This window comes from Heterocephalus glaber, unplaced genomic scaffold (assembly GCF_053883595.1).
Source record: "Heterocephalus glaber isolate CG9 unplaced genomic scaffold, H.glaber_assembly_v1.0 deba00000942, whole genome shotgun sequence".
NCBI lineage: Eukaryota > Metazoa > Chordata > Mammalia > Rodentia > Bathyergidae > Heterocephalus > Heterocephalus glaber.
The window spans coordinates 2,080,084-2,104,818 of NW_028258174.1; the positions used below are offsets into that span (position 1 = coordinate 2,080,084).

A 24,735-nucleotide genomic window follows, 5' to 3' on the forward strand; every position below is an offset into this window, starting at 1 on the left:
AGATATCATTTGTGCTGGGCATAGTGGTGTATTCCTATAATCCCAACTACATGAGAGGTTGAGGAAAGAGGATTGAGAATTTGAGGCCAGCCTGAGCAATTTAGTGAGACCCTGTCTCAAAATAAAATTTAAAAATTGCAGGATGTAACTTACCACAAGAATGCTTGCCTAGCATGTGCAAGGCTCTAGGTTCAAAGCACTGGACAAAAGAAATATGTCATAATTATAAGAATTCAGTATAAGATGCATCTTAATCTCGGAGATGTTAAAATGTAAAAGAATATGGGCCTCAGATTAAATAAAATACAGATCATTGGAGCAATTCATTAAAGCAGATTAGCATAGTGTTAAGAGCTTCAAAGCTGGGAGTTGGACAGGAAGTTATGATTTCAAATCCCTGTACTTTTTACCTTGGGTCTTAGTAGCTTACATAGGCTTTAGTTTCCGCCTCTGTGAAATGGGGATAGTAGAAGTGGCCTCAGGGTCTTGTGAATATTAAGTGAGATAATCCTATAATGTGCTCAGTAATCATTTCACATGTTTTTTAATCTCTGTCTTTGGCTAGATCATAGAATTTGTTCAAGAGAAACATACATCAAAACCTATTTTCAAGTTTTGTTTTTAAATTAGGGCATACAAATCAGTCAGTAATTATTTACTAATTTCTCACCTAGCATCAAGACTGGGCCTGGCAGTTAAATATAGTATTTTTGGAGATAATAAAGAAACAGCTGTAGAGGTGGAGGAATCAAAGCAGACCACCCCTGAGGTCTTCCCATCTGCTTTCTGATATGTTTTCCAGGTGAATTAGGCTAGAATGAACAAGAGCAGCCTTGAAGCGGAAAAAAGTCACAAAAATGTACCTGAGGAATGTAGGAGAGACCTGTCTTGTACCCACTGTGGTGACTGGAAGAGACAGTAGAGAGAAAATTGAGTTCATATGTCTGGTGCCTTGTTTTTGGTGTGTGTGTGTGTATGCATGCCCAGGCAGTGCACAGGTGAACAGAGGAGAGAGCAAACACTAAGTGAAGACTGGGAAGCGTAATGGTAAGTCGTAGTAGCAGAAGTGCAGTTCTTTTGAGATGTATTTATGCATTGCTCCTACTTGTATAGAGTTAGACTCTTACAGACTACGAAGTTGTCCAGGGAATGTTATTTCACCCCAAATTCCAAATTCCCAAAGCAGCAACTTTGCTATAATTGTCATCTATAGTACATTTGAAAAAACCTAGAGTTATTAACGTGTAACAATCCTAAGTTTTAAAGATTTTACACATATATACTTTATGAGCTTTTATTGTTACTAAAGATGTGCATGGGGGTTCTAACACAACATTTTCAGGTCAATTTGCCTGTAAAGGAACAGGTGGCTGATTAATATCATTATTTTTATTAAATGCCTGAACCATTTCCTTTAAAGTCATTTTCTTTAAAGGAAGTATAGCTGCCTCGAAATATAACTCTGGGCTATAGTTCATTTTGGGGGGGGTTTACTTTATTCTTAACTCGTGAAATTGTTATCTTAAGACAGGGTATATAACTTGTTATTTGATATCAGCTGAACAACAGTGAATCAAGTGTAATGGCTCTGGCACCAAAGGGAACAGAGGGGACTTAAATATGTTTCCAGAAGACAAACAGCTTCTTTTTGTGTCCAATTTACAACGTATGCGTCCACAGTTTTTGAATATTCAAAAGTTTAAAAAAAGTTTCTCGTGATTTTCTTTATTAAAGAACAAGATGATAGAACAGAAAAAACCAATCCCAACTCACATTACTTATCAAATATTTTGGGTGAAATTCAGATTAAAGCCCCCGAAGACTATTCATCTCTCCCTCGGCAGCAGTATTAGAGCGAACTCTCCGCCACAACCCCCACCCCCTACTTGGACTGTCGGGTTAACCTCGGGGAAGGGGTGGCGCTCGGGGCGGGGCTGTTAGTGCAAAAGCATCTGGGCTCCATTCCGAATCTTTGCTGCTTGGCTCCTCTTAGGTCTGCCAAGGTTTACTTCAGGCTGTGAGTTCGGGTCAGAGGACCTCGTGCTCACAAACTGGGTATACCTAGATATGCTCCCAGAGGCTACTTAGGAAAATCTTAGCAGCGAACATCATATCGCAAAGCACTAGTCCCTTAAACTCGTCAATACTCCCCTCGACTTTTCCGCGTCCCTGCTAATCGTCCTGGGGATCTGAACTTTTCCTAAGCTCAAGTGTTTTGCGCGGACCCCTTGCAGGCGCGGAGCTAGCTCTGCCCGGCTGGCTCAGGCCTCCCAGCTGCCTGGGATCTAGGGAGCCACGCGGGTCTGGGTGCTACTTCCTCTGGCTTCCCCCTTGGGAAGAAATTAGACAAGAGGAGACGCTCAGCTTTCTTGGGCACACTCCCAAATATTTGGAATTTGGCATGTACATACACAATGATGCTAAAACGCCAAACAGGCAACGTGGAGGTGCCCATCTCTCCTGGGTAAGCCCCCAAATATCTAATTTAATGTTTAAGAAGCAAAACAATGCGAAAAGGCAAATTAGGCAATGTTGTAACCAGAATGAGCCTCGTTTGACAGGCCGAGCTGTGATTTTAATGGAACGCTTACTCATACCCCCACACCGAATTCATTCTATCTTTTAAGTACTTAAAAATGTGTAATTTAAAATTCCACCACTGTCATAATGAACACTCCACAATAACAAGCAGTAGAACAATGGACACCCCCATGTCACATTGTGTCGGGTAATTACAAAGTGTCATAGCGCGGGAAAGAAGAGCTGGGAACCTTAGTGTGTCCCCTGCAGCGTGTAGGAGATTTCAGGGGCGCGAGTCTCACGGAAGCCTCATCAAACGGTTCATACCAGTGCCTTAACCCAGAGATAAGGATTGTCGCGATCTGATCTCAGTCCCAGGCCTGGACAGAGGGTACCATAAGGGAGGCGCGTGAAGGCAGAGAACCTGGGCACCTCCGGGAGGGCAGATACAAGTGGTGGGGAGAGCGCGACCGCGCAGGGAAGAGGCGGTCCCCCCGGGTGTAGCGAGGGCATACGACCCCTGAAGGGAAGATTCCCACGCGCAAGCTTTCCCCCCAGTAGCACCCACTAAACCTAACCTTTTGGGTTAAACCCAGGGCACCGCATAATTGCGCGCGCAGGGTCACGGTCATGGGGTAAAGGTGTTACTTTGTAGCTGGGCTTAAGAGTGTGCGTGTGCCTTGGGGGGAGCCGGATAGGAAATAGGGAGGGGTAAAGAGAGAAGAGAGGGAGGGAGGGAGGGAGAGCGAGGAGAGAGAGAGAGAGAGAGAGAGAGAGAGAGAGAGAGAGAGAGAGAGAGAGAGAGAGAGAGAGAGAGAGAGAGAGAGAGAACAGATGGGGGGGGTCTGCAGACCGAGACGCCCTACTTCTAAGGATCTCAGAAGGGCAAACCCTCCGTGCCGGAGCAGTCCGAGGGCGCACTGCATTGGGGGCCGCCCAGCTAGGGCGGGGACCTCTCCAAGGGACCGCCAGCCTCCACGCTCCTCGCAGTAGCCCCTGGAGGAGGACACTATCCTGGCATCTAAGGGTGTGGGTTTGGGCTGTAGTTTCCTTCCACGTAGACCCAGGCGAGGTGATCCAGAGGCGGCGAGCTCGGTCTGCTTTCCTCTTTCGTGGCGGCCTCAGGTCCCTGCGCCCTTCTACCGCTCAACCTCCTCCTCTCACCGCCCCCCCCCCCCGCCCCATTCATTTTTTTCTTCCTCAATAGCTTATAGGACGGGTTCAAAAACGAACTCTAAACCCACCGGAGCCCACACTCCAGAGTTAAGGAGAAGGGCTGGGGTTGGAGAGGGCGCGGACGCGCGAGGAGAGTCTCGGGGAGGCGGCGGCCGCGAGGGGCGCCGCGAACCGCCGGTGCCCGCCGCGGATGAACAGGCGGCCGCGAGCAGACCCCGGAGCCTCGCGGTATCCGCGTACTCAGTGACGGTGAAGCCACGCCCGCTCGCGCGCGGGGGACTGTCCCACCCCCGCCCCTCCCTCCGGCCCCTCCCGCCCTGCTCCCGCGCTCGCGCCCCTCCCGCCGGCCCCCGGCCCGCCCCCGGCTCGGCTCGCGGGAGGCGCTGGGCGCCGGGGCTGGCGCGCTCTCCCGGGCGCACACACATCCGCGCACGCTCGCTCCGAGCAGCTCTCTCCGCGCGCGGCCCTCGTCCCCCTCGCCCATGCGGACGGACAGAGCGACGGAAGATGGCTGACGACTCCGTGGGGCCCCGAGGATGCAGCCCGGTGGCGGCGGCGGCGGGAGCGGCAGAAACGGCGGCGGGAGCGGCAGAAGCGGCGGCGACAGCGGCGGCGTTGGTGGCGACGGCGGCGGCGGCAGCAGGAGCAGGCGAGGCGGCGGCGGCATCCCCGAGGCTCCCTGAGCTACCTTTCCCTCTGACAGCCACTGACGCTCTCCGCCGCTAGAAGAGACCCCGCTCCCCGGCGCCCGCCTCCCCGGCCCAGCCCCGGTTCGCAGCACAGCTACCTCCGCCAGCTCCGCCACCATCAGCACCACCTCCACCGCCACCGCCGCCGCCACCACCACCACTACCACCGCCGGCGGCGGCAGCAGCCATTTCATCTCCACAGAAACCAGACACAAAAACATGGCAGAAATGGAGAAAGAAGGGAGACCTCCGGAAAATAAAAGGAGCAGGAAACCGGCTCACCCCGTGAAAAGAGAGATCAATGAGGAAATGAAGGTATTCCTGGACCCTGGGGCCTGGGGGAACGGAGCTCTTTCTCGCGTCCGCTCCCCTTGGGCCGCTGTGTAGGTTTGTGGGGGGCACAGGGGCGCGCTTGTCAGTTTCGTAGGATGCCCTGAACACCTCAGCTCCTCTTCCAGGTGCAAAGTAGAGGCCAATTCGTGGGCTGCATCTCCGAAATTTCCCAACCTCCGATTTGATGGGGGTGGGGGAACCACATACTATTTCACCTTACACACCCTAGGTTGGCACAGATGCGTTTCGGGGGGAGGGCGCCAAGGGCCCAGGTGGCCTGGCGAAGAGGCTTTGCAATGGACGGTGTAGTTTTTCTCCCTTCTTCGGGAATCGTCCCTCGGATCCCTTTAAAGTTAAGAGCCTCCCAGACGAGTAGTCTCGGGAGAGCTCCATTCCACCCTCTCCCCAGTTCATTCCCCTCTTGCCGGCAGATCCCGCTTCGCCCCAAGTCCCCAGCTGCGAGCGCTTAGCGGCTATCTGCGCGCTGCGAGCTGCGACCCCGGCGGCGCTGTGCTGGCCACCGTCCTGCCCGCCGGCTCGCCTCGCCCACCCCCGCCTGCTCCTCTCCACCGCTGCCTCATCCTTCCCGCTCTCCCCTGCGTGGCTCACTTCCCAGTGAGGCAGACCCGGGCAAGCCCCGCAGAAAGAGAGCTGTCCGCAGGACAGCCTTCGAGGGGTGCCTGCCCATTGTTCCGAAAGGCCAGCCCCGAGCCCTCGGCGTGGCCGGGCTCCCCGCCAGGCCAGCGGTGCTCCAGAGGTGGGGAGCGCTGCGCCGGGCGCTCCAGCTGTTCGTGCAGAAGCGGCTGCATAAGAACACAGTTCAGTTCCAAAGCCCCCTCTTCGCCTCCTCTCCCTTATCTTTTACCGAGTTAGGTTTTTTTCTTTTCCTTAAGCGAGAAATTTTGTGTTGATTCTCTCTTGATTTTTTAAAAAAATTTATTCACCAGGCTTTTCTTACTGTGAGTTACCAAAAAGTAGCAAGTTCGCGTTTTGCAGTCTTCTGCACAGAATCCTTCAGGACACTGTAAGATTTGGTTAAAAGATTTTATATTTAAAAGACAAACTGGGTAAAAATGATATGCAACCAAGTCGCATTTATTGTTTTGACGTCTTTTTGATTAGAACAAATATATTCAATGAGAGTGCCTTGCATGAAGCCCATGCTTAGAAGCGGGCACGTATATATTAGGTGCATAGGTGTAGCTTTTTTTTCTCTTCCAGAAATATCAATAGCATTCTGAGTTTTGGGATTAGGGTTTTATTTTGTGATGAGGAACTTAGTTCTTGCAAGCATGATGATGCAGTATTCATCCAAAGAAGAAATAAGCAAGATTTGCCTTGGAAATCAATGCCATTTCTTGTAATGAAACACCATTGATTGCAATGATGGACAGTTAAAAAAGAGAAAGGGGGAAAGAGACCAATAGAAGTTGTTTTCTTTTTATGAGGGTGGAATTTAATCTGCAATAACCATACTTTCTCACTTGCTCATCCTTCTTATCCTTTGTTTCCAGATTACTTTTGCATTTTGTTTTAAATTGAGACTGGAGGAAGAGGAGAGAGGTGAAGGCCTCTAGGAAATCACAGCATGTTCTGGCCCTTTAAAACGCTGCCTAATGTGATCTATATGGATGGCAGCTTTTAAGTTTCATAGGTTCTAGAATTACAAATTAGCTAATTTTAATCAAAACATGTGAAATGTTATCCCGGCTGGATATAAAGGCTGACTGTGCTCTATGCTTGGGGCTCGTGTTGTTGACTTTGGCTGCAGGCACACTCCGTGGTTTGGGAGATAGTTGTCCTTCTACAGTATAACAGATGTTTGTCTGAACTGGTAAGGAAGAAACAAAAACAACATTGTCTGAAGGGGAAAAATTACACAATTTTTAGCCAATGTGCAGAACTAAGTTTGGAATTAACTTTGGTGCACAGAATTTCCTCTTTAAAATGTTCTCTTTCTTCCCAAATCACCCTCTACTACTTGAAGTTTTAATCTTCATCATTTCAATTCAGAGTAGCTTTAAACGTGAAGTTTTGCACAGCAAATGATTCAGTTGCCTGTAGGATTGGTATTTTCTCTTGAGTTTGGAACAGTGTGGGATACCGCTAGCCAAAATTTTCAGTCATGTCCATGCACAAGCCAGCGTGTCTAGTGGAATTGATTTGTAGGCATTCCTGTAATATAATAGCACCAAAAATTCTTAGTTAAGAAGTGTTTTCTCAAAGTCAAAGGGTTATTTTGAATTCATTAATATTTTCTGCTTTTAATATGAATAACCACAGCAACAAAACCCCTCCCCAAACCTCCGGACATTATTATCCCTCCGGCTCCCCTGAATGTGAAGGGTAGAGTAACATAACAAGTTGGTTGCCCTGTATAAAAATGTGTGCAACACCGAGAACACAATGTGGCCTTGTGCAGCTTCATATTGGTGCCGCTGGAGCTGCCTGGCTGTGTTTGCCTTCTGAACGGCTTTCATCTGGACCAGTGTAAACTAAGCCCTGGTAAGTAATCACTGCCCGGCAGAAAGAAAGGAATGTATACAGCTAGCACGGCCTAAGCTGTAAAAACGGAAACCTGAGACCCCTCCTCGGATCACATATCAAGGCTTGAAGGTAGGGGAAATGAAAGGGGGAAAGAGAAGAGAGCGAATGGAAAAGTCAGCCTGGGGAGTGGAGAATCAGGAGGAGGCCCCCCTTAGGGAGATTTGGCTCAGGGATTAGGGAATTTTATCGTGGTGTACAGTGACCTACTCAGGTTTCAACACTGGTTGGATCAAGTTGCTTCTCTGTGAGCTGAAAGAAAAGAGACTGGTGTGTATGTGATTTTTTTTTTTTTTCTCCTTTGGGTAATAGAAAGGACGTTGGTACAAGTGTCTATTTTAAGTACAGCAAATGCAGGGTGCTGAGAAAGGGCAACAAAATTGTCTCATCTCAGAGACTTCCTTCAGAGTTTCCTAATTGAGATAGTTAGATATTTATTTAAAAATGGCTGGAGAATACAAACTGGCTGAGATTTAGCTGACACCAGTAATGGCATTGGAGATTGTCTTCATGTGGCTGGGAGCTAATGTTGATTGCTGTTTCACTAGATCAGATATTGAGTTACATTTTCGTTATCACTGGTTTAATGTACATGGCAGTTGTAACAAACTTAAATTTAATACAATATAATTTTGTGTGAAAAATACATGACTTGGCATAGCTTGCTTATGGTGTACTTCAGTGAAAATATCTTATAGTAGAAATGTTCGTTTCAATATGACCTTTATGATGTTTCTTTATCTTTTTCCTTTCATTCTGACTTTTCTTGGTTAAAAAAAAACTGGTTATTTTGTTGTACTTACCAAAAGTGTGCTTATTTAATTAGCGATTAATAGGATTTTAAAGATCAGATGTCAATAAAATTTATATTTTGTCTACTTTTGGTTTCTAAAGTGAATATCAGGATTGTGTCTAATGTAATATGTCTCTGATATACTGTTAGCTCACATGTGTCATAATAAATGGATGTCAGGAGGGAATTCTCACATATGGAAGGGTTAATTGGTTTCAGGAGTTCATCCAGAACATAGTAGATATAGAAACTAGTTTGTACTAGTGAATGTGTAAGTATAATTATATGTTTAATTGTAAATATTGCTATATTTAAGGACATTTATTTTGTGCACATAGATCTTAGTGAACTATGATCAACAGCTACTAAACAATAATAGAACTCAAAAAACCTAAACTATGAGTAGAGAGAATGAGCCAGATTTTTATCTTTTTAAAACTCTTTGACAAAGCTAACATGATTATATCAAGCACTCTGTCCTGGAAACTTTCCTAAACAAACTATAATTAATGTACTTACAATGTTTGGCTTCTTTATCAATTGCTAAACTACAGGATAATCTCTGTTAAACGTCACAGGGTCTCACCTTTGGTGAAGAAGGTTTCTGTCTATAAATATTCTCAGTAAGTAATTTGTACCTAAAATTATGCTCAGTCCTGATGCTCAGTTTGAGGGAGGCACATCTGTTAGAGTTTAGTAGGAAACTTACCACAGGATTTTCTAGTTTGGTTTCTGATGGTCTCCATTTGACATTCAAAATGACCTGGGTCAATTGCATACACAATAAAGCAAATTGCAAAGTCTAGTAAGTTTAATAGCTTGATGTTTTAAAAAAATTGAAAAATCAGAGTGTGGATTGGAAAATCAGCACGTATAAAGTTGAAATTAGCTCATTAATAAATGGGAATATTTTGAGTTTTGCTGCTGAAATGCCATTCTGGTGTCAAATGCAGTAAGTCTCAGGAACTTAGAAAGTAGGCTTGGGACCTGATCCCCTGAGGCATTCTCAAATTATGTCTTCCTTGCTGAGCAAGTAGCCTCAGGTGTGCAGTGTGGCAGGGATAGGGACTAATGTCAGTTGGGACAGGACCCTTATTCTTTGGACCAGGTATGGGATGTTCCTAAGCCTGTGTCATTGTTTTCAGTTGTCCTATTCAGGGCTCCAAGCTGAACCTATAAATGAGGGTCCTAACAGGGCTTGAACAGTTTTGCATTCTTCTCTATTCAAATGAGGGGAAGGATTCTGAGACAAGTCTCTTGCTCCATCTGTGAGCTGTGGAGTGTGATGTGCACTAGAGCACTATTCTTTAAGCCTTATACAACTCACAGGTTCCAGAGACCAGGAAATGGAAAGGAACCATTCCACTTCCTCCCAAATCTGAAATAAACATTTGAACTAGAAGAAAATGAGTCTGACAGACTCATTCCCTTCTGCGTTTCCTGCCTCTGTGCTTGCCAAGCACCACTCTGAGAAGCCAAGCCCTGCTCTCCTTGTGTGAAAGACAGACTTAGAGAAACAAGAGGTAACACAGTTTTTAAAAGAAAGTAAAAAACAGGGCCTAATAAGGGCAAATATTAGTGAGTGCAAATGGCTCTCTGAAAAGGAGAGTTCCAGTGATAGTGTCTTATTAGAGTGACTAAGCTATTTATATCTCTAAAGAAATATCCCTTTTATTTAATGAGTCTTTACCCCTCCCCCCAATATTAGACGTAGTAAAGATGGATCATAAAAATTCCTGAAGTCTAGAACTTCCTCTTGTGGACTGGGAATTCTGCCACATTCACACTTTTGAGTTAATAAGATTATTGAATATTTTCTTGAAAGGGAAGGGATATTGCAGGGTTGAAGGAGAAAAAAACAGTACTGTGTTTTGATAGCGTCAATTGAAACATCTTAACAGACATGAAAGCATGTGGTGAGTGAGATTTGCTGAATGTATATGATAGAACCTGTAGATTGATGGGTGTTAATATCTCTTATACAACTAAAGGCCTGTAGAACTCTATTCTGCTTTAAGGAACAGACAGAAAAACCATGTAACAAGTCTTGGTAATTTTTTTTGGCAATTCTGCAGCTGTGATAGGACACAGCTGCACACAGCTGTACACCTGCCATGCCTGCCCACAGTGTTAGCTGAAGGCCAGTATTTTCAATTCTACAGCATTTGTTTGACTCTTTTAGGACAGTTGATGTCTTGGAAACAGATTAAAATGTGAGTACATGATTGCTTTATATCACAATACAACAATAAAACACCACAGATTTTATATGAGGTAGCACATGGCTTTGGTTTCATATGCTAATTATAGAAGCATCCAGTTTTGAATATATCAATAAGAGAATAAGATTTTCTTCTCAGATCTCTTCCAGTTGAGTATTAGTGTTATAATATATTCTGCGCTTAGTACTGCATTAAAGTCATTGGGTTGTGGCTGACATCAATGCTGCAGAATGAACCAAAATGGAGCTCAGTAATCATCTTCAAAAGATTTCAAGCTAGAAAGCTGTAATTCAGGTAAAAACTAGGGCTTAATGTGTAAGTCTGCATCAAGAGTGTGAATCTGGCTGTTGTTATTATTTCATGGATATGGATGACTTTCTAATGGGTTTTCTGTGGGGAGTGGGTTATCCTCACTATACCATCTGATCCAATGGGATTATGAATGTGGACATACTTTGTAATCTGTAAAGAGTTCTTCAAATATTTCTTTTTGCATGATTTTAATTTTCCTTCATGATCTTTTCCTTGGCATAACCATGAAGTATAGCTGGTCCACTTGATCTGTGTTAAAGGAGACAATTTAGACTCAGCCCTGGGCCAGGCCTGTGAACACAGCTAGAAACTAACTTCTAATCAACTTCAGTTTTTACTTTGGAACTTGAACAAGGCTGTGCCTGTCTTCTGGAGATTCCTTTTCTTTATCTTTATTAGTGAGCAATGATGCTTAATAGAAATTTATCCCAGAAGTCACTCAGAACACATGGAGATGGCAAAGGAGAGAAAATATTTTCCAAAACTAGCCATCATTCCATTATTCTTAACTTTAACTAACAGAGATACTAGCATTTCCCCTACTGCCTTATAAATTGTTCAGGATCAGGAGTTTCTCTTTCTTTCTAAATTATTTCTCATATGCTCCACTTTTTGGATAATGCATGTCAGGATGTTTTGAAGTTAAGTAATATAACTGACAGATTCCTTTCATTTTCATTAGGACTGTGAATATGACTGATACAGTTGTCTAGAATGAGACTGTGTGTTAATTTTTAATTAAAACTAGTTTTCTGTTTTTACAAAAATAATAGACATGGTAGAAATAGTAGAATAAGCAGTAGAAATAAAAAGAAAAACAAAGCCTATAATTTTCCCACCCAGACACAATTGTTGTCAACATTTTGATGAATGTCTTTTCATGCCCTTTTCTGTATGATATACAGTTTTTTAAAAAACAAAAATGATCTCATAGTATACTAAATTTCATTTTAAAACTCAATATATTGCTAATAGCTTTTCATGGCACTAAAAACTTACAGTGTGTATTTTAGTGGCAAAATAATATTCCATTATATAACTAAACTATAATTTATTTAACCAAATTACTATTGTTTGGCATTTAATTTGTTTCTAAGAAAGCAACATGGAGATAAATATTCCTGAATGTGCGTATTTCTATATCGATTTCCTTAGAACAGTTCCTAAAATGCCTAGAAATAAAATTGTTAAGTCAAATGGTGTGCAAATTTTTAAGCCTTTTAATGCATAGAGTCAAATGTACCCTTTCTAAAAGTTGTATCAATTTAATGCTAATATGACAGTGTCCAATAACACTATTATAATTTTTTAAACTTTCACATGCTTATTGTTAAAATGAGATTTTTCCTGAATTTTGATCATTTCTCTGTATTTATACTTTTAAAAATATTTCTGAATGCATCCAAATGAATTAGCACATTTATTCTGTTTAAGTGTCAGACATTGTGCTAGGGGAGGCATAAAATGAATTAAAAATTTTCTGCCTTGAAGTAATTTAGAGATATTTGGGATAGATGAAATATTTTACTAGAACTGAGACTCTGAGTGAAAATGGAATTATGTTTATGGATAGGGAGGGCAAGATTGTCCCTCATTTGGGTTAATGGTTAGACGCTCCTTGAATACTTCCTGCTGTCTTGTGTAAGATACAGATTTGAAAACACATTGACATTCAGTTCCAAGACTTAGTATGAAAAAATCAGTTGTACCTACCTATGTTTTAAAATTTGCCTGGTGTTTTCAAAGTAAATAAAATCATCAGTCCTTTTTTTTTGGTACCAGGGATCAAACTTGGGACCTTGCACTTGTGAGGCAGGTGCTGGAACCACTGAGTTAAATCCCCGGCCCAGTCCATTTTAAAGAGTTTGAATACTTACGTTGTAGAAGTTTTGTTAGAATTTGTTTGTTTGTTTGTTTTTTGGTACCAGGAATCAAACTCAGGACCTGGAGCTTGCAAGGCAGGTGACAGAACCACTGAGCTAAATCCCCAGCCTTAGAATTTGTAATTACTGGTGTTTTCAAAGTGCCTTGAATTCAACTATTCTTTACCTGGTGAAATGTTTAATTAAAAATCATTTAGATTGAACTTTGACATTTGTGTAGTATTTCTAGTAGAATAAGAAGGGTGTCTAATTAGTGTCCTAGGAATTAAGATCCAACAAAAATAAGTTTTTCTGGTATAGAAAGAAGAGTGAAGAAATAGCAAAATTTCCTTTTGACATTATCTTTCTATGATTCTTTGATTTATTTATTTTTTTAATTCTAAGAAGAGAGCAGGATTTCAGACTAAATGTTGAGATTGTGTTCTTTTATTGGGAACCCTGGAGGTGAGGAGAGAGCGGGAAATTGGGAAGGTGAGGAAAAGGTAAGGAAATTAAATATTAGAAGTACAAAAGAATCAAAAGTGATGTGAAAAAATTGTAAAATGAGAAGATTTAATTTTAGTTGAATTTTCAAGCATCCCTTCCCCAATACAAATAACTAAGGAGAATAGAGGCCAGTAATCAAATCTGAAAGTAAGTGAAGTTTCAGCATTGGTAGACTTGCCCTGGGTGGCAAACTTCTCTCATATGTTCTGATTTTTTTTTTTTTTTTTGCAACTTCTGAATGGTTCAGGGATGTAGCGTCTTTGGAATTGTTGACATGTTGGACCATACATTATTAATAGCAGATAGAGGCCTGGACTAAGAATCAAAAGATATTTATTTTAGTTTTGACTTTCCTGGGTGATCTTCCATGCTTGTCTTTTACCTTCATGATATGCTAATTTTTTGTTGTAAAATGAAGATGTCACATAGGTTCACCAAAAGTTTATTGTAGAAAGCAAATACTTAATACATAGAGTTATTGAAAGGAATAAAATAATTAAAGGATGTGAAAAAACTACAAAGTGATATAGGAGTATTAGACATTATCATTATAGTTTTAGTAACATATTTTCCAAACCTAAATTGGACCATATGGTATGAGAGAGGATTTTTGTGTCACTTCCAGGGGCAAGAAGGAGTCTGCAAAATGTAATTTGGATGCGAAAATATGGAAATTTCTGGCACATTTTGATGGTTTATGGGAGCAATGATAAATATTTGAACTAATGACTGCTCAGTAAAATTCATGATGTGTGATCATTATAATTATGAAATTTTTTCACAAAAGGTATTTTATTTTTCATATAAGTAGAAGTTATTTGATTCCACAGAATCCTAAAGCTGGGAGAAACTTTTAAGAGCATTTCAGTTTCAGTTGAGTGTCCTAAGTCTCTAGGAGAAATGCTAGGTAAAATTTTTTTGGGGAAACAGATTTCACAATTCCTGTCTTATTAGTGAAGATCCTTATGTTAAAAATCTCTCCTCATTTTAACTCTTATCACCTGTACTCATCTTTAAAAAAAAAAAAAAGAAACTTAACTAAGGAAAGGAGTAACTTTTAAAAATAGAAAATTCTTTCTTAAAGGATACGAAAAAGTACTGAAAAAAAATTGTTGGAATTCTCTACCACAAAGACTTGAAAACCCTTGTAGGCCATAAACACTAAATTCACTTCTGGAATATGTTATATTCTTGGATGTTAACTTCAAAAATCTGTTTCATTTCCTTTGGTTTAGCACCATAATAGGCCCATGTGATATTAATCATCAAACTCTATCTAGAAATGTTAAAATTTAGTTACTCCTTGGGGTTCTTCGGTTTCTTGATAAATATTGTATACAACAGAGGTAATAGTCTATTTTTTCTAGTCTATTTTTTGTATTATAAAACACTTTGGTATTCATTTTCTTTCATGAACCTTTTGTGAAAAATTGGAGACTTATGGCTTGAGCCTTTATTAGCCCTTTGTTTTCTGTTTTTGCAATCATTAATTGCATTTAATGCAAAAAATAAGTAAAGTGTTTATTTTTATTTTCAGTGACAAGAAAGGGAATGTTTTAGAGTTTATTTTCCCTGACATTTATTGTAACTCAAAAATCATGGAATAGATCAAGTTCATATTGATTGTTCCATGAAGCCTCTGAGTTTTCAGCAGAAACCATAAACTAAAACTGATGCAGTTAAGATGCCCAAATAATATGAATTTGGTGTTAATAATCCAGTTGAGATTTCAGCTTTTATCCAAATGTCTGAAACTTCTGGATCCCATCCCTAGGATTGGTTCTGAAAAGCTGAATGGATTTGCAGCTGGACTAAAACAAACAAATCTATATCCTTGGCTGGGAGGCTGATGCATGAATTATGCATCTGTAGCCTTTGTGTGACTTCAGAGGTTAGACAGAACTGGAGAAAGTAGTTCCCGATATGAATGGTGTACAAAACTGGATATGGTAGCTAGTAGTTACTATGCAAAAGATTTTCTGTCTTGTTAACACAGTTCTCTTAGAGATTGCGGCAAACAGTGCACAGACCAATAAGATGGCTTGAGCTTGGCTTTTAATGCTGTGAAAATTGGTTTTTTTGATGCAAAGTGTAAGCTTCATCCTTGGAGATTTCTGTTGCCAGACCACTGATGGAGGACCTTGATTTGTGTGAGTAGGGACTGTCATTCTCCAGTCAGACACTGAGCTCAGTGAAAGAAATTAGGTGTTGGGGAAGAGTGATGCCTCATTAAAAGGATCCCTTTTGATTGAGTAGAGAAGCATTTAGCTTAGTCCTCTTCAGTGTTATTCCTGAAGTTGCGGAGCTTATTATTCATATCGATCATATCATCTTTGTGCATTCATGAAAAGAATGTCTATTTAATGTGGACATTATCAGCCATCAGAGAGAATAACTGCCTCATTGAAGGTTGATATGGCTGACTGTTGGCCCTGTGAATGGTAAGACTGAATCAATCTGGTTAGATTTCTTTTTAATTGCTGGTGCGCTATACCATCACAGATTGACCCAGTTGGAGCCAGAGCTTAAGTGGGTACTAAAGTAAAAAATGTAGAATGCTGAGGGTGGTTTGAAATACCAGGTTTGTATTTGTGGAATCAGTAGTGCAATATCTTTTATTTTTATGCAACCCCTGCTGAAATCTAAAGTTGTAAAATTCAAGAAAACATGGAACCCATACATTCAAGCTGTGCATACTCTTGCTTAGCTTTGGTGTTTTATTTCAGGTATATAAATTATATATCCCAATGTAATTCAGAAATGACAGCTTCTAAGGAGAATAATAAAAGATTCTTTGAACCACAGAGGTTAGGATATGTAGGCTTCCTAGCTCAGTCTAGGAGGCTTAGGGTGCCCTGCCAGGTAGATATTTAAAGCACATAGAAACATTAGGTCATTAACACACATAGCCTTACATCTCGTATTCAGATCTAGCAACTGATAAGTTAATAAAATAGTCACTTGATACAAGGTATTAAATCTGTCCAACTATACCCATTATTTTTACCCATATACTTTGATATGTATAATAATAATAATAATACCTTACATTTATTTGTAGTTCATAAAGTAGGTCACACATTATCCAAAATCTGTGCTGGCTAGTAACCTTAACATTATTTGGTACTTTTATGTCACTTATGAGAAGACAATCATAGTGACCTTTCAATTCACGGAGGAAGAATTTGTCACTAATAAAATGTATAAAGCATATTATGCATAGACTTAAAAAATACTCTTGCAAAGAGGAAAATTAAAAAGGGAGACCTTTATAACCTATTCAGCTTCCTGTGTGGTAAGTAATTGACAATTGAGCAATAATTTCTTTGTTGAGATTTTGCTTTATTTGACATAAACGTTAAGAAACAATACCTAAGTCAGAAAGCAATTCTAATTTAAATTATTCTGAACCACAAAAAGGTTGATTGTTTTCATTTTCAAAATCTTTTGTTAGCTATTTTTTTGTGCTTCTCAATATTTTTATATTAATATGAGATGTAGACTTTGCAGAAGAATATGCTAAAATAGGACTTCCTATTTGTAAGTAAAACTGACAAATACCTTTTTTTGTATTATCTTTAAATTGCAAATGTCTGAAGGCCTGTCATAATTGGATGTATCATTCTGTGATTTAAATGCATTACAATTTTTGAACGTGATTTGAAAAATGAACACTACTCTAGGGGAAGTGGGGCAGGACTGCCATTAAATGGGATTGGGCAAACAATTCAATTTATGCTTTCTTTTCAAATAGTTATTGATTATAGAAATAAGTAAAAGTCTATGCTTCTCTTTCAGAACTTTGCAGAAAACACCATGAATGAACTCCTTGGCTGGTATGGCTATGATAAGGTTGAATTAAAAGATGGTGAAGATATTGAATTCAGGAGCTACCCTACAGATGGGGAGAGCCGGCAGCACATTTCTGTTCTCAAAGGTAATGACATTTAATGTCCCTTTGTTCATGCAAAGAAGGATTAACTATCTCAATCTGCCAGAATTGAGTTGCTTTGGGACTCATTTTTGTTGATTTTTGCCCATGGTTGATTTAAATGTACATCCCCGGTAGCACTTGCCTATAAAGCAGAAGTCTACAGAATATAAGAGCATAGAATAAAACAAAAATAAACATAGTTTAATCTCATTCCAGACAAGGACTCAGGAACTTAAATGCCATAGTCCTGCCCATAAATTCATGGAAAGAGACACTGTTTCCTAACTTCTAGTTTCCTTATCCCTTTGATATATCATCATTTGTCAGGGATTGGGACTTTCTGTTAAATGCAGTGTTAGGTTTACATTTTCAGACTGCAAGAGAGATTCACTGTTAGTTGGGAACACTTCTTCCTTTTTGATGGGTGGAAATTCTGAAAGGAAGCCATATGTTTATTTTGTATTTGAAAATTTCACTCTTCCCCTACTGCACACTTTTGAATAGTGTTAGAAAAGCAGTAAGAGAGTAGTAGATGGTTACATCCTGTACTATTGTGTAAGAATTTTCATCAAAGCCCAACTAAAGAGTAGAAATTACAAGGGATTTGCCAAGCAGAATTTACACTAATTCTACCAGTGGGCAGCAGAGCCAGATATCTAAGGGAGACACCTGTGTGAGTACTGAATTTATTAACCAAAATTTGGAAAAATAATTTGTTTGTAAAAGAGGAGGAACATGTGAAGGAACAACTCATTTATGGAATTTTAATAATTTCAATTTCAATTTTAATAAAAATGGGTAAAATGAATTGTGCATCATCATTGGCAATTTGGTCAGTATTTGTGTTGCATTCAAAATCTATTGCTATAAACTACCTGTTCAAGCATTTTATTTCTGGTCTTTAAGATAGTGCTTTTTCTTATGCCAAGCAGGGAAATGTAAATGAGCTGTCCTACAGGCATGTGGAATTGAATGTATGTGGCAAATTTTATGTTAAGCTTGCTATGAAATCGTACACATCATGTTAGGAGATAGTATCATCAATTTCACTGTAAATGAAAAATGCAAGTCATGAATTTATATTCTGTGAACTAATAGCTCATATAATACTTGGCCTAGGTAATAATCTTTGCCTCTGGTGAACATGGAAAAAAGTAAGTGACAGGATATGCTATTAGAAAAAGTTGCTTTCCATGGTTGAGGCTTTAAAAAAAAATGATTTGCATACAGAATATGCACAAAATTTGTAAGTTTTCTTTATTTTCAATTTTTAATGAATATATCAGTACCTGGTGCAACACATAGCACTTTTCATCTTCTTCTTTCTCATTGATTCATTTGAGTATGTTATGGTCTATGGTTATAGTACAGTGAGACATAGAATGCTGGGGTGAATGCTTTAGGCTTTTGCCTTGGTAACCAGAGAGCAAGGCCTGCCATATATCACTTTGTATATGGAAAAGGTTAATCGCCTCTCAATTTTCTGTAGGAATTTAGAGTGCTAAAATTCATCACCATGATTCAGGTGGGATATTAGCTATTATAGTGGAGCAGCTATGAAGGAGCTGATTGGAAATTTATGGTAGCAAGATTAAAAAGCTCCAGGTTGGACTGTGGTGTTCTGGTAAATTATTTAAGGGTTTATAAGGAAAAATTTGTTCTATTACATGATTCTTTTATGTGAGAAAGTTTGAAGTCTACTGAATAAGTTCTTTTGTTAATTATGCTTTTCTTCTTTTACAGAAAATTCTTTGCCAAAACCAAAATTACCCGAGGACAGTGTTATTTCACCATACAATATAAGCACAGGGTATTCAGGGCTTGCCACTGGAAATGGACTCAGTGACTCACCTGCAGGGTCAAAGGATCATGGCAATGTGCCCATTATTGTACCTTTAATTCCACCACCTTTCATAAAGCCACCAGCAGGTAAGCACTTCTGAGGTTTCCAGTGATAAAGATTCATGGACAGTTGCTTTAATTATCTTATGAATAATTATTAATTGCTTAAAAAGTAGATAAAGATTGTTTTAGGAACTTTAGACATAGGAAATGTTAGTACATGTATTATTTAAAGTATTGCTATAGTAGTAAAATTTCCTTATCTATTACTCTTAGTCTATAAACTTTTAATTGACTGTAAACTTTTTCTCCCACGAGCTTCTCTGAAGTCACCAATTAATAGAGGAGAGTATTAAATAGTCTTTTAAAAATAAGAAATATACAATGACTGACTACTAAGAAAAAAAGTAACTAGTTGAACTGGGTGGTGCATAAGCTGAGCCAAGTCTCCGTGGGGTTTCTGAACAATGGGGTAGTTTTATGAAAGGACAGGTGGTAGACATGGTCCTCAACATGCCTTCCTCCAAATCCATTCAAGAAACAAGCTAGATTATGCATTGTCTCCACAGAGTTCTTTCTAATTCCTGGAAAGCTGTCTTTGAGAGCTTAAAATATTAGATATCTGAATTTCACTTGGATGAAAATGTAATCAGTTCTTTTATGTATTCATAAAATCACATGGCAGTGTTTTAGATCTCGATTGCAATGGGCTGAGTATTATGATGTTGTAAGCTCAGCTACGGATATATTTCACATAGAGCAAGAAGTTAAATAATATTTTATCTGGCTTGCTGTAAAATGTTAGAATTATTTTAGAATGCTTAATTGTGACACTGGCTATTTTTCTATGTATAGAACCTAACAATGATAAATGCCAAGTTACAATAGCAGTACTTATTATAATATACTACAGTTAATGCTTGTGTTTTTATTAGAGAAGATAGGTACTTGGTTCCGTTTCCATAAATTGTGAAGAAATTGTAGATGAAGTTCCTGGGCTTATGTTATAGATGTATTTATACTGTATCTTACATGTTTCTTACATTTTTCTTCATGTTTGTCTTCAGGTTGGTCTTCTACATTTTAGCAGTAAAATGAGATCCTTAGATAGGTCATCACAATCCACTTACCTGTTAAAGTTACTTGTAATTGTGTTTGTGTACTAATTACTAATATAATTGGTGTATTATATAAAGTTTGCCTTATGAATCTCCCTATTTTCCTTTAATGATTGCTTTGTGAGACAGCGGGATGCAGATTTATATCCCAAGGACCAAAGACACATTTTATTTAGATAGCCAACTGAGGGAGAAAGCTGACTTAACTTTGTAAATGTCGAGTTCATGTTTGAATGTGTGTTCTGTGGCTTAGGTGAAGAGTGATGATGAGGGTATCAGTGAGGTATATGACTAAGTGAAAAGAGAATGGGCTTCAGATTTAGAAAGATTGGGCTCAGGTCTAGGTATTTACTTAGCAGCTCTGTGAACATGGACAAGTTACATCTGCTCTCCTCTCATTCCCAATCTGTAAAATGGTGCTCCTTATGGAGTCCTTGTGGAGATGAGATGAGATGAGAAAATGTATATAATATAACTAGCATAGTGCCTGGCACACAAAAGTCATTTAGCAAACACCATACCTTTTTTTTTCAATCCTTATTCTGCCCTATAGTTATCATTCATAGCTTGTGCATAAAAAGGTATGCATCTGAAAACAAAATTGTCTCTAAGATTTATTTGACCAAAACACACAGCTTTAGAAATTAACATAGTTGAGGCTAACATGAGTTCACCATGCCAACAAAACCTGTCCTGGAGTTTCCTGCTGAGCCAGCCACGTGGAATTCAAGCACACAGCTCCTATTTAACTCTAATTCCACATCAGATCAGGAAATAAATATACAAAGGGACAGAGGCCAAAATTTGAGTCTTGGAAGTCTTAGTCATAGGAACGCTGAGGAATTGGAAGCCAGAGTAACTGAACACCAGTGTTTTATGCTGTCTTCCATGGAACTCCAAGGCACTCATCTGTGGAAAACAAAAAGGAGGGAAGGATGTGTTTAATTTTCTATATCTGCTCTAAACTGATTCTGTCCATTTTGAGGGTTCTAGATGACAATACAAAGATACAGGAAGATTCTCTGCTTTCCAGAAGCTAACTCTGTTAGTCTCAAAGCAGAAACTTACCAAAGAGATGAATTTTGGTACCAGGGATCAAACTCGGGACCTTGTGCTTGCGAGGCAGGTGGTGGGACCACTGAGCTAAATCCCCAGCCATGAAAAGAATTTTGATTTATGCAACTCAGGGCAGGGGTCAGAAAACCCTTTCTGTGAAGGACCCAACAGTACTTTGGGCTTGCAGGCTATACAGCCTCGATCATGGCTACGAACTCTGCTGTTGGAGCAGGAAAGCAGTCATATATAAACCAATAAATGTGGCTGTGTTCCAATATAATTTTATTGACAAAAAAGGCATTGGACAGGGTTTAGCCTTGAGATCCTAGTTTGCTGATGCTTGTGCTAGGGTAAAATAACCCAAGTCTCATAAAAAGATGAATTGAGTTTCAGGTAGGCTGTGGACTTAGTTTTTTTTTGTTTGTTTGTTTGGTTTTGTTTTTTTGGTACCGGGGATTGAACTCAGGTCCTTGCACTTGTGCAGCAGGCAGCGAAACCACTGAGCTAAATCCCCGGCCTGAGGTTGTGGACTTGGCAAGGTGTTCTATGTAATATTCTAAAGAGGGAACAACTGATGGTAGGAAGATAGTGGATTTTTTTTTACTGGTTTTCAGGATATGTCATGATCTCTAGCACACTAATATTTGTTGAATAAATGACTGATACTCAAATTTTATTGCACAAATGTAAGGTAAGTGGCTCACTGAGAAAATGCTAATATTTGGTCTGGATTTGTCACAACCTATCTGACCTTGAACAATAGTTTCCTTGATAGTAAAGTGAGGATCCCATTGCTGTTAATTATCTGTGGATAAGTCAAGTCCACACATGATCCAAAAGCTTCCATTTTGGACTGGGGATTTAGCTCAGTGGTTCCGCCGCCTGTCCCGCAAGCACAAGGACCCGAGTTTGATCGCCAGTACCAAACAAAACAAAAAAACCCAAAAGCTTCCATTTAGTTAATCATTTCAGCTCTTCCTTTGCTAAAACTTGTACAGTACCAGAATTTTTATTCAAGGTAATCAATTTGAGGTACGCTCCCTGTTAATATTCTAGTCATATGTAGGTTAGTGTGCATTCCAGAGGGGAACTAATAAGGGTCCAACGTCCAGAAGCTAATGAACCTCAGCTAATGCCCCTGAATAGTTTACGGGTGTCCACCTTTCAGGATAGGGAAGATGAGCATGATATGAATCCTCTGGATTTCTGTGTTAGAGTTCAAATTATTCCTGTTGTAGTATAAACTAGCTATGTGAAAATGCTAATAAGAATGCCTTATGTTTGTCTTAAATCCTTTATAGTTTGTGAAACTCATCCATATTCTTTATTTTATTTAATTTTATATTTACAATAACTCTGAGAAATAGTATGTCAGATGCCATTAAAGAATTGAAGCTCAAACAGGTTAATTTTCTCATGGTCATGTAGCTTCTAACCACTTGAGCCAACACTACTACAAGGTCTTCTGGCTTCTAGTCCATTATTCTTTTTAATACATGCCACCTTTTCAGCCAGTTCAACAAACTTTAACTAGACTGTATCAGAATACTAATGCTTTTTCATATACTACTTCCAGATACTCCAGTGACAGGATAGATAGATTCTTCCTACAAAAGCCTATCTTAAAATGTCCACATCTATTTGGGAGGTTTCTCAAAGTCTGAGACTCTGTGGGTCTATGGGCCTGATGGCCCAGTAAAGGTAATGTCCTAGCTGGGTTTTCAAGTGCTTGCCAACATGAGGCAGTCGTTTCTCTTCAGGGGTAACAGCGGGCTCTATCTGGTCAGATACTGGTTCCCAGGAGTGTTTCATGTGCTCAGGCAGACTCACTGCTGGATCCAGTCCATTTTTTGGCAGCCAGTGGGCCCAGTGAAATACTTGAGATTGGGAACACGGTGACACTGCATTTGCTTGAATTTCCACTCCTTTTGCACAGCTTAGTACAGAAGTGTGGGTGTAGCTTGTGTCTAGGCCCAAGGAACTGTTCTGGCTCTATCCCTCTTTCCTCTGGAGAACGGGAGCTCCTTGTGTTATGATGATCATCACAGCGTTGACCTTGCTTTGGCCTCATATGTTTGTGTCCATCTTCCAAGGCTAAGCTGCCCTTCCCCCCTCAGAAACAGCCTCTGGCCCTTGGTGTACCTTTTGTGACATCACAGGCGTTACTATGGTAATAGACTTGTTATAAACACAGGATAATAGCCCTGATTTTTCTTTGTTTCCCCCCATGCAGTGAAGGGAATCACCATGATCCTTAAATAATAATCACAGACTTCTCTGCAGACTCTAGGAAATGAGCAAAATGAGGATGTAGAGCAGCCACTTAAAAACCTGGTATAAGAATATTAGAAAATAGTAAAAAGCATTGACCAACTCTATCTTTTTATGCAAATATCCTCTCAGTTTGAACAAATGTGAAAACCTCCTTCTTTGCTAATTAAAAAAAAAAATCACATTACGAACATAGTCTGAAAAGGGAAAAAAACATATCAGCAAGAGTGTGAAGGGATTGCTCAGGTTGTCACCTCACTGTAATTCCCACGTTAGAGATTTTGATGTGATCTCAGCCCCTTTGGGGCTTCATTTAAAAAAGGTTGTGCCCAAAAAGGGCTTTTGCATGGATGGTGAGAGTTGTGCTATAGTGAGTCTCCAGGAAAACACGTGTCCCTGCCTCGCTTCCCCCAGGTTTCACAACTGAAGTAAAGCATAGAGAGTGCATTTTTGAATAAAAAATAAAAAAGGTCTTTTCACAAAGACCTTCTAATGGTCTTTATTGCTTTACAGGTATAATAGCACTTGGCTTTACTGACTGGACAGCAGGCTTCTGAAGGGTTTGGGCAGGCCTGGGTCTCTATACCTTGTCAACCTCTGGTCAAAGAGACCAGGGGTAGACTGTGACCCAGTTGGAATCAAAAGCAGGAGTTTTTCTTCTAGTCTTAGGCTTGCTCCATGACAACATTTTATTTCCAAGAATTTTATTTATTTATTTATTGGTTTTTTTGAGACAGGGTCTTGCTTTGTAGCCCAGGCTGGCCTTGCATTTGTGGCAGTCCTTCTGCCTCAGCCTCCCAGGTGCTAGGATTACAGACATGCATTGGCTTACTCCCAAGAACTTAAAAAAAAAATTCCTATTAGCATAATTACTTTTGTTCATAAGGAAAGATAAAGCGAATTTTTGTTGAGAGAGCTTTATGGCTGCAGAAAATACTGTGTATCTAGGAAACCACATTGTAGATTGGAGTCTTTTGACAGGTTTTCCCAGAGGCTTACAACTTGCCTGTTCTGAGTCCAGAATCCCTGTAAATCCCTGAATACTTTAAAATGAAATGAAATGTGAAAAAAGGATGGAACATATTTCTCTTGGTGCATTTATGTGGCAGCTTTGAGTAAAATGCCTTTTACTTCAAGTGATAATGTGCCCTAATTTGTATTACCCACTGTGTTCCCAAAGGTGGGGTAAAAGTTGGGTCTTTCCACACAACACACACAGATTTGTGTGAGGGAGGATGAGGTCAGTCTCCTAAGATCAGCTTGATTTCCTCTATGTAGAAATGTCTTGCATTTCTTTGAAAATGACCATTTCCTGTCCCTTAGGATGGTTTGCATTTAGTGAGCTTTCCCAATTTGTGTTCCAGCATAGTCATGGAAATATGATATATTTTTTCAGGCAAATCTTGAAATTCCTAAGAGGTTATAAGAACTGGGCTGCAAGGAACCATTAGCTTAACTGAGAATATGGAAACACCCACATGATCTGCTAAACTCTATGTATGTAGTTGAGTAACCCCCAGTTAATAAGCATGTTACTTTTTGCCTTTTATAATTTG

General features: G+C 39.9%; 1 protein-coding gene across 7 annotated transcripts in view; it reads left to right on the forward strand.

Annotated features, from left to right (window-relative positions):
- The first annotated feature begins 4,060 nt into the window (after window positions 1-4,060).
- The window catches only part of Sobp (sine oculis binding protein homolog), a 155,227-nt gene continuing 134,552 nt past the window's right edge, over window positions 4,061-24,735 (forward strand). For 3 of the 7 annotated variants that reach the window (XR_015450332.1, XM_004855430.3, XM_021236877.2), the window contains exons 1-3: window positions 4,061-4,700; window positions 16,757-16,895; window positions 18,636-18,821. Coding sequence is in view for 5 of the 7 variants with exons in the window: in XM_004855430.3 (XP_004855487.1) it covers window positions 4,605-4,700; window positions 16,757-16,895; window positions 18,636-18,821 (421 nt within the window). In the remaining 2 variants the exon portion in view is untranslated. The other 4 variants (XM_021236878.2, XM_087208715.1, XM_087208716.1 and 1 more) reach the window with 4 other exon arrangements.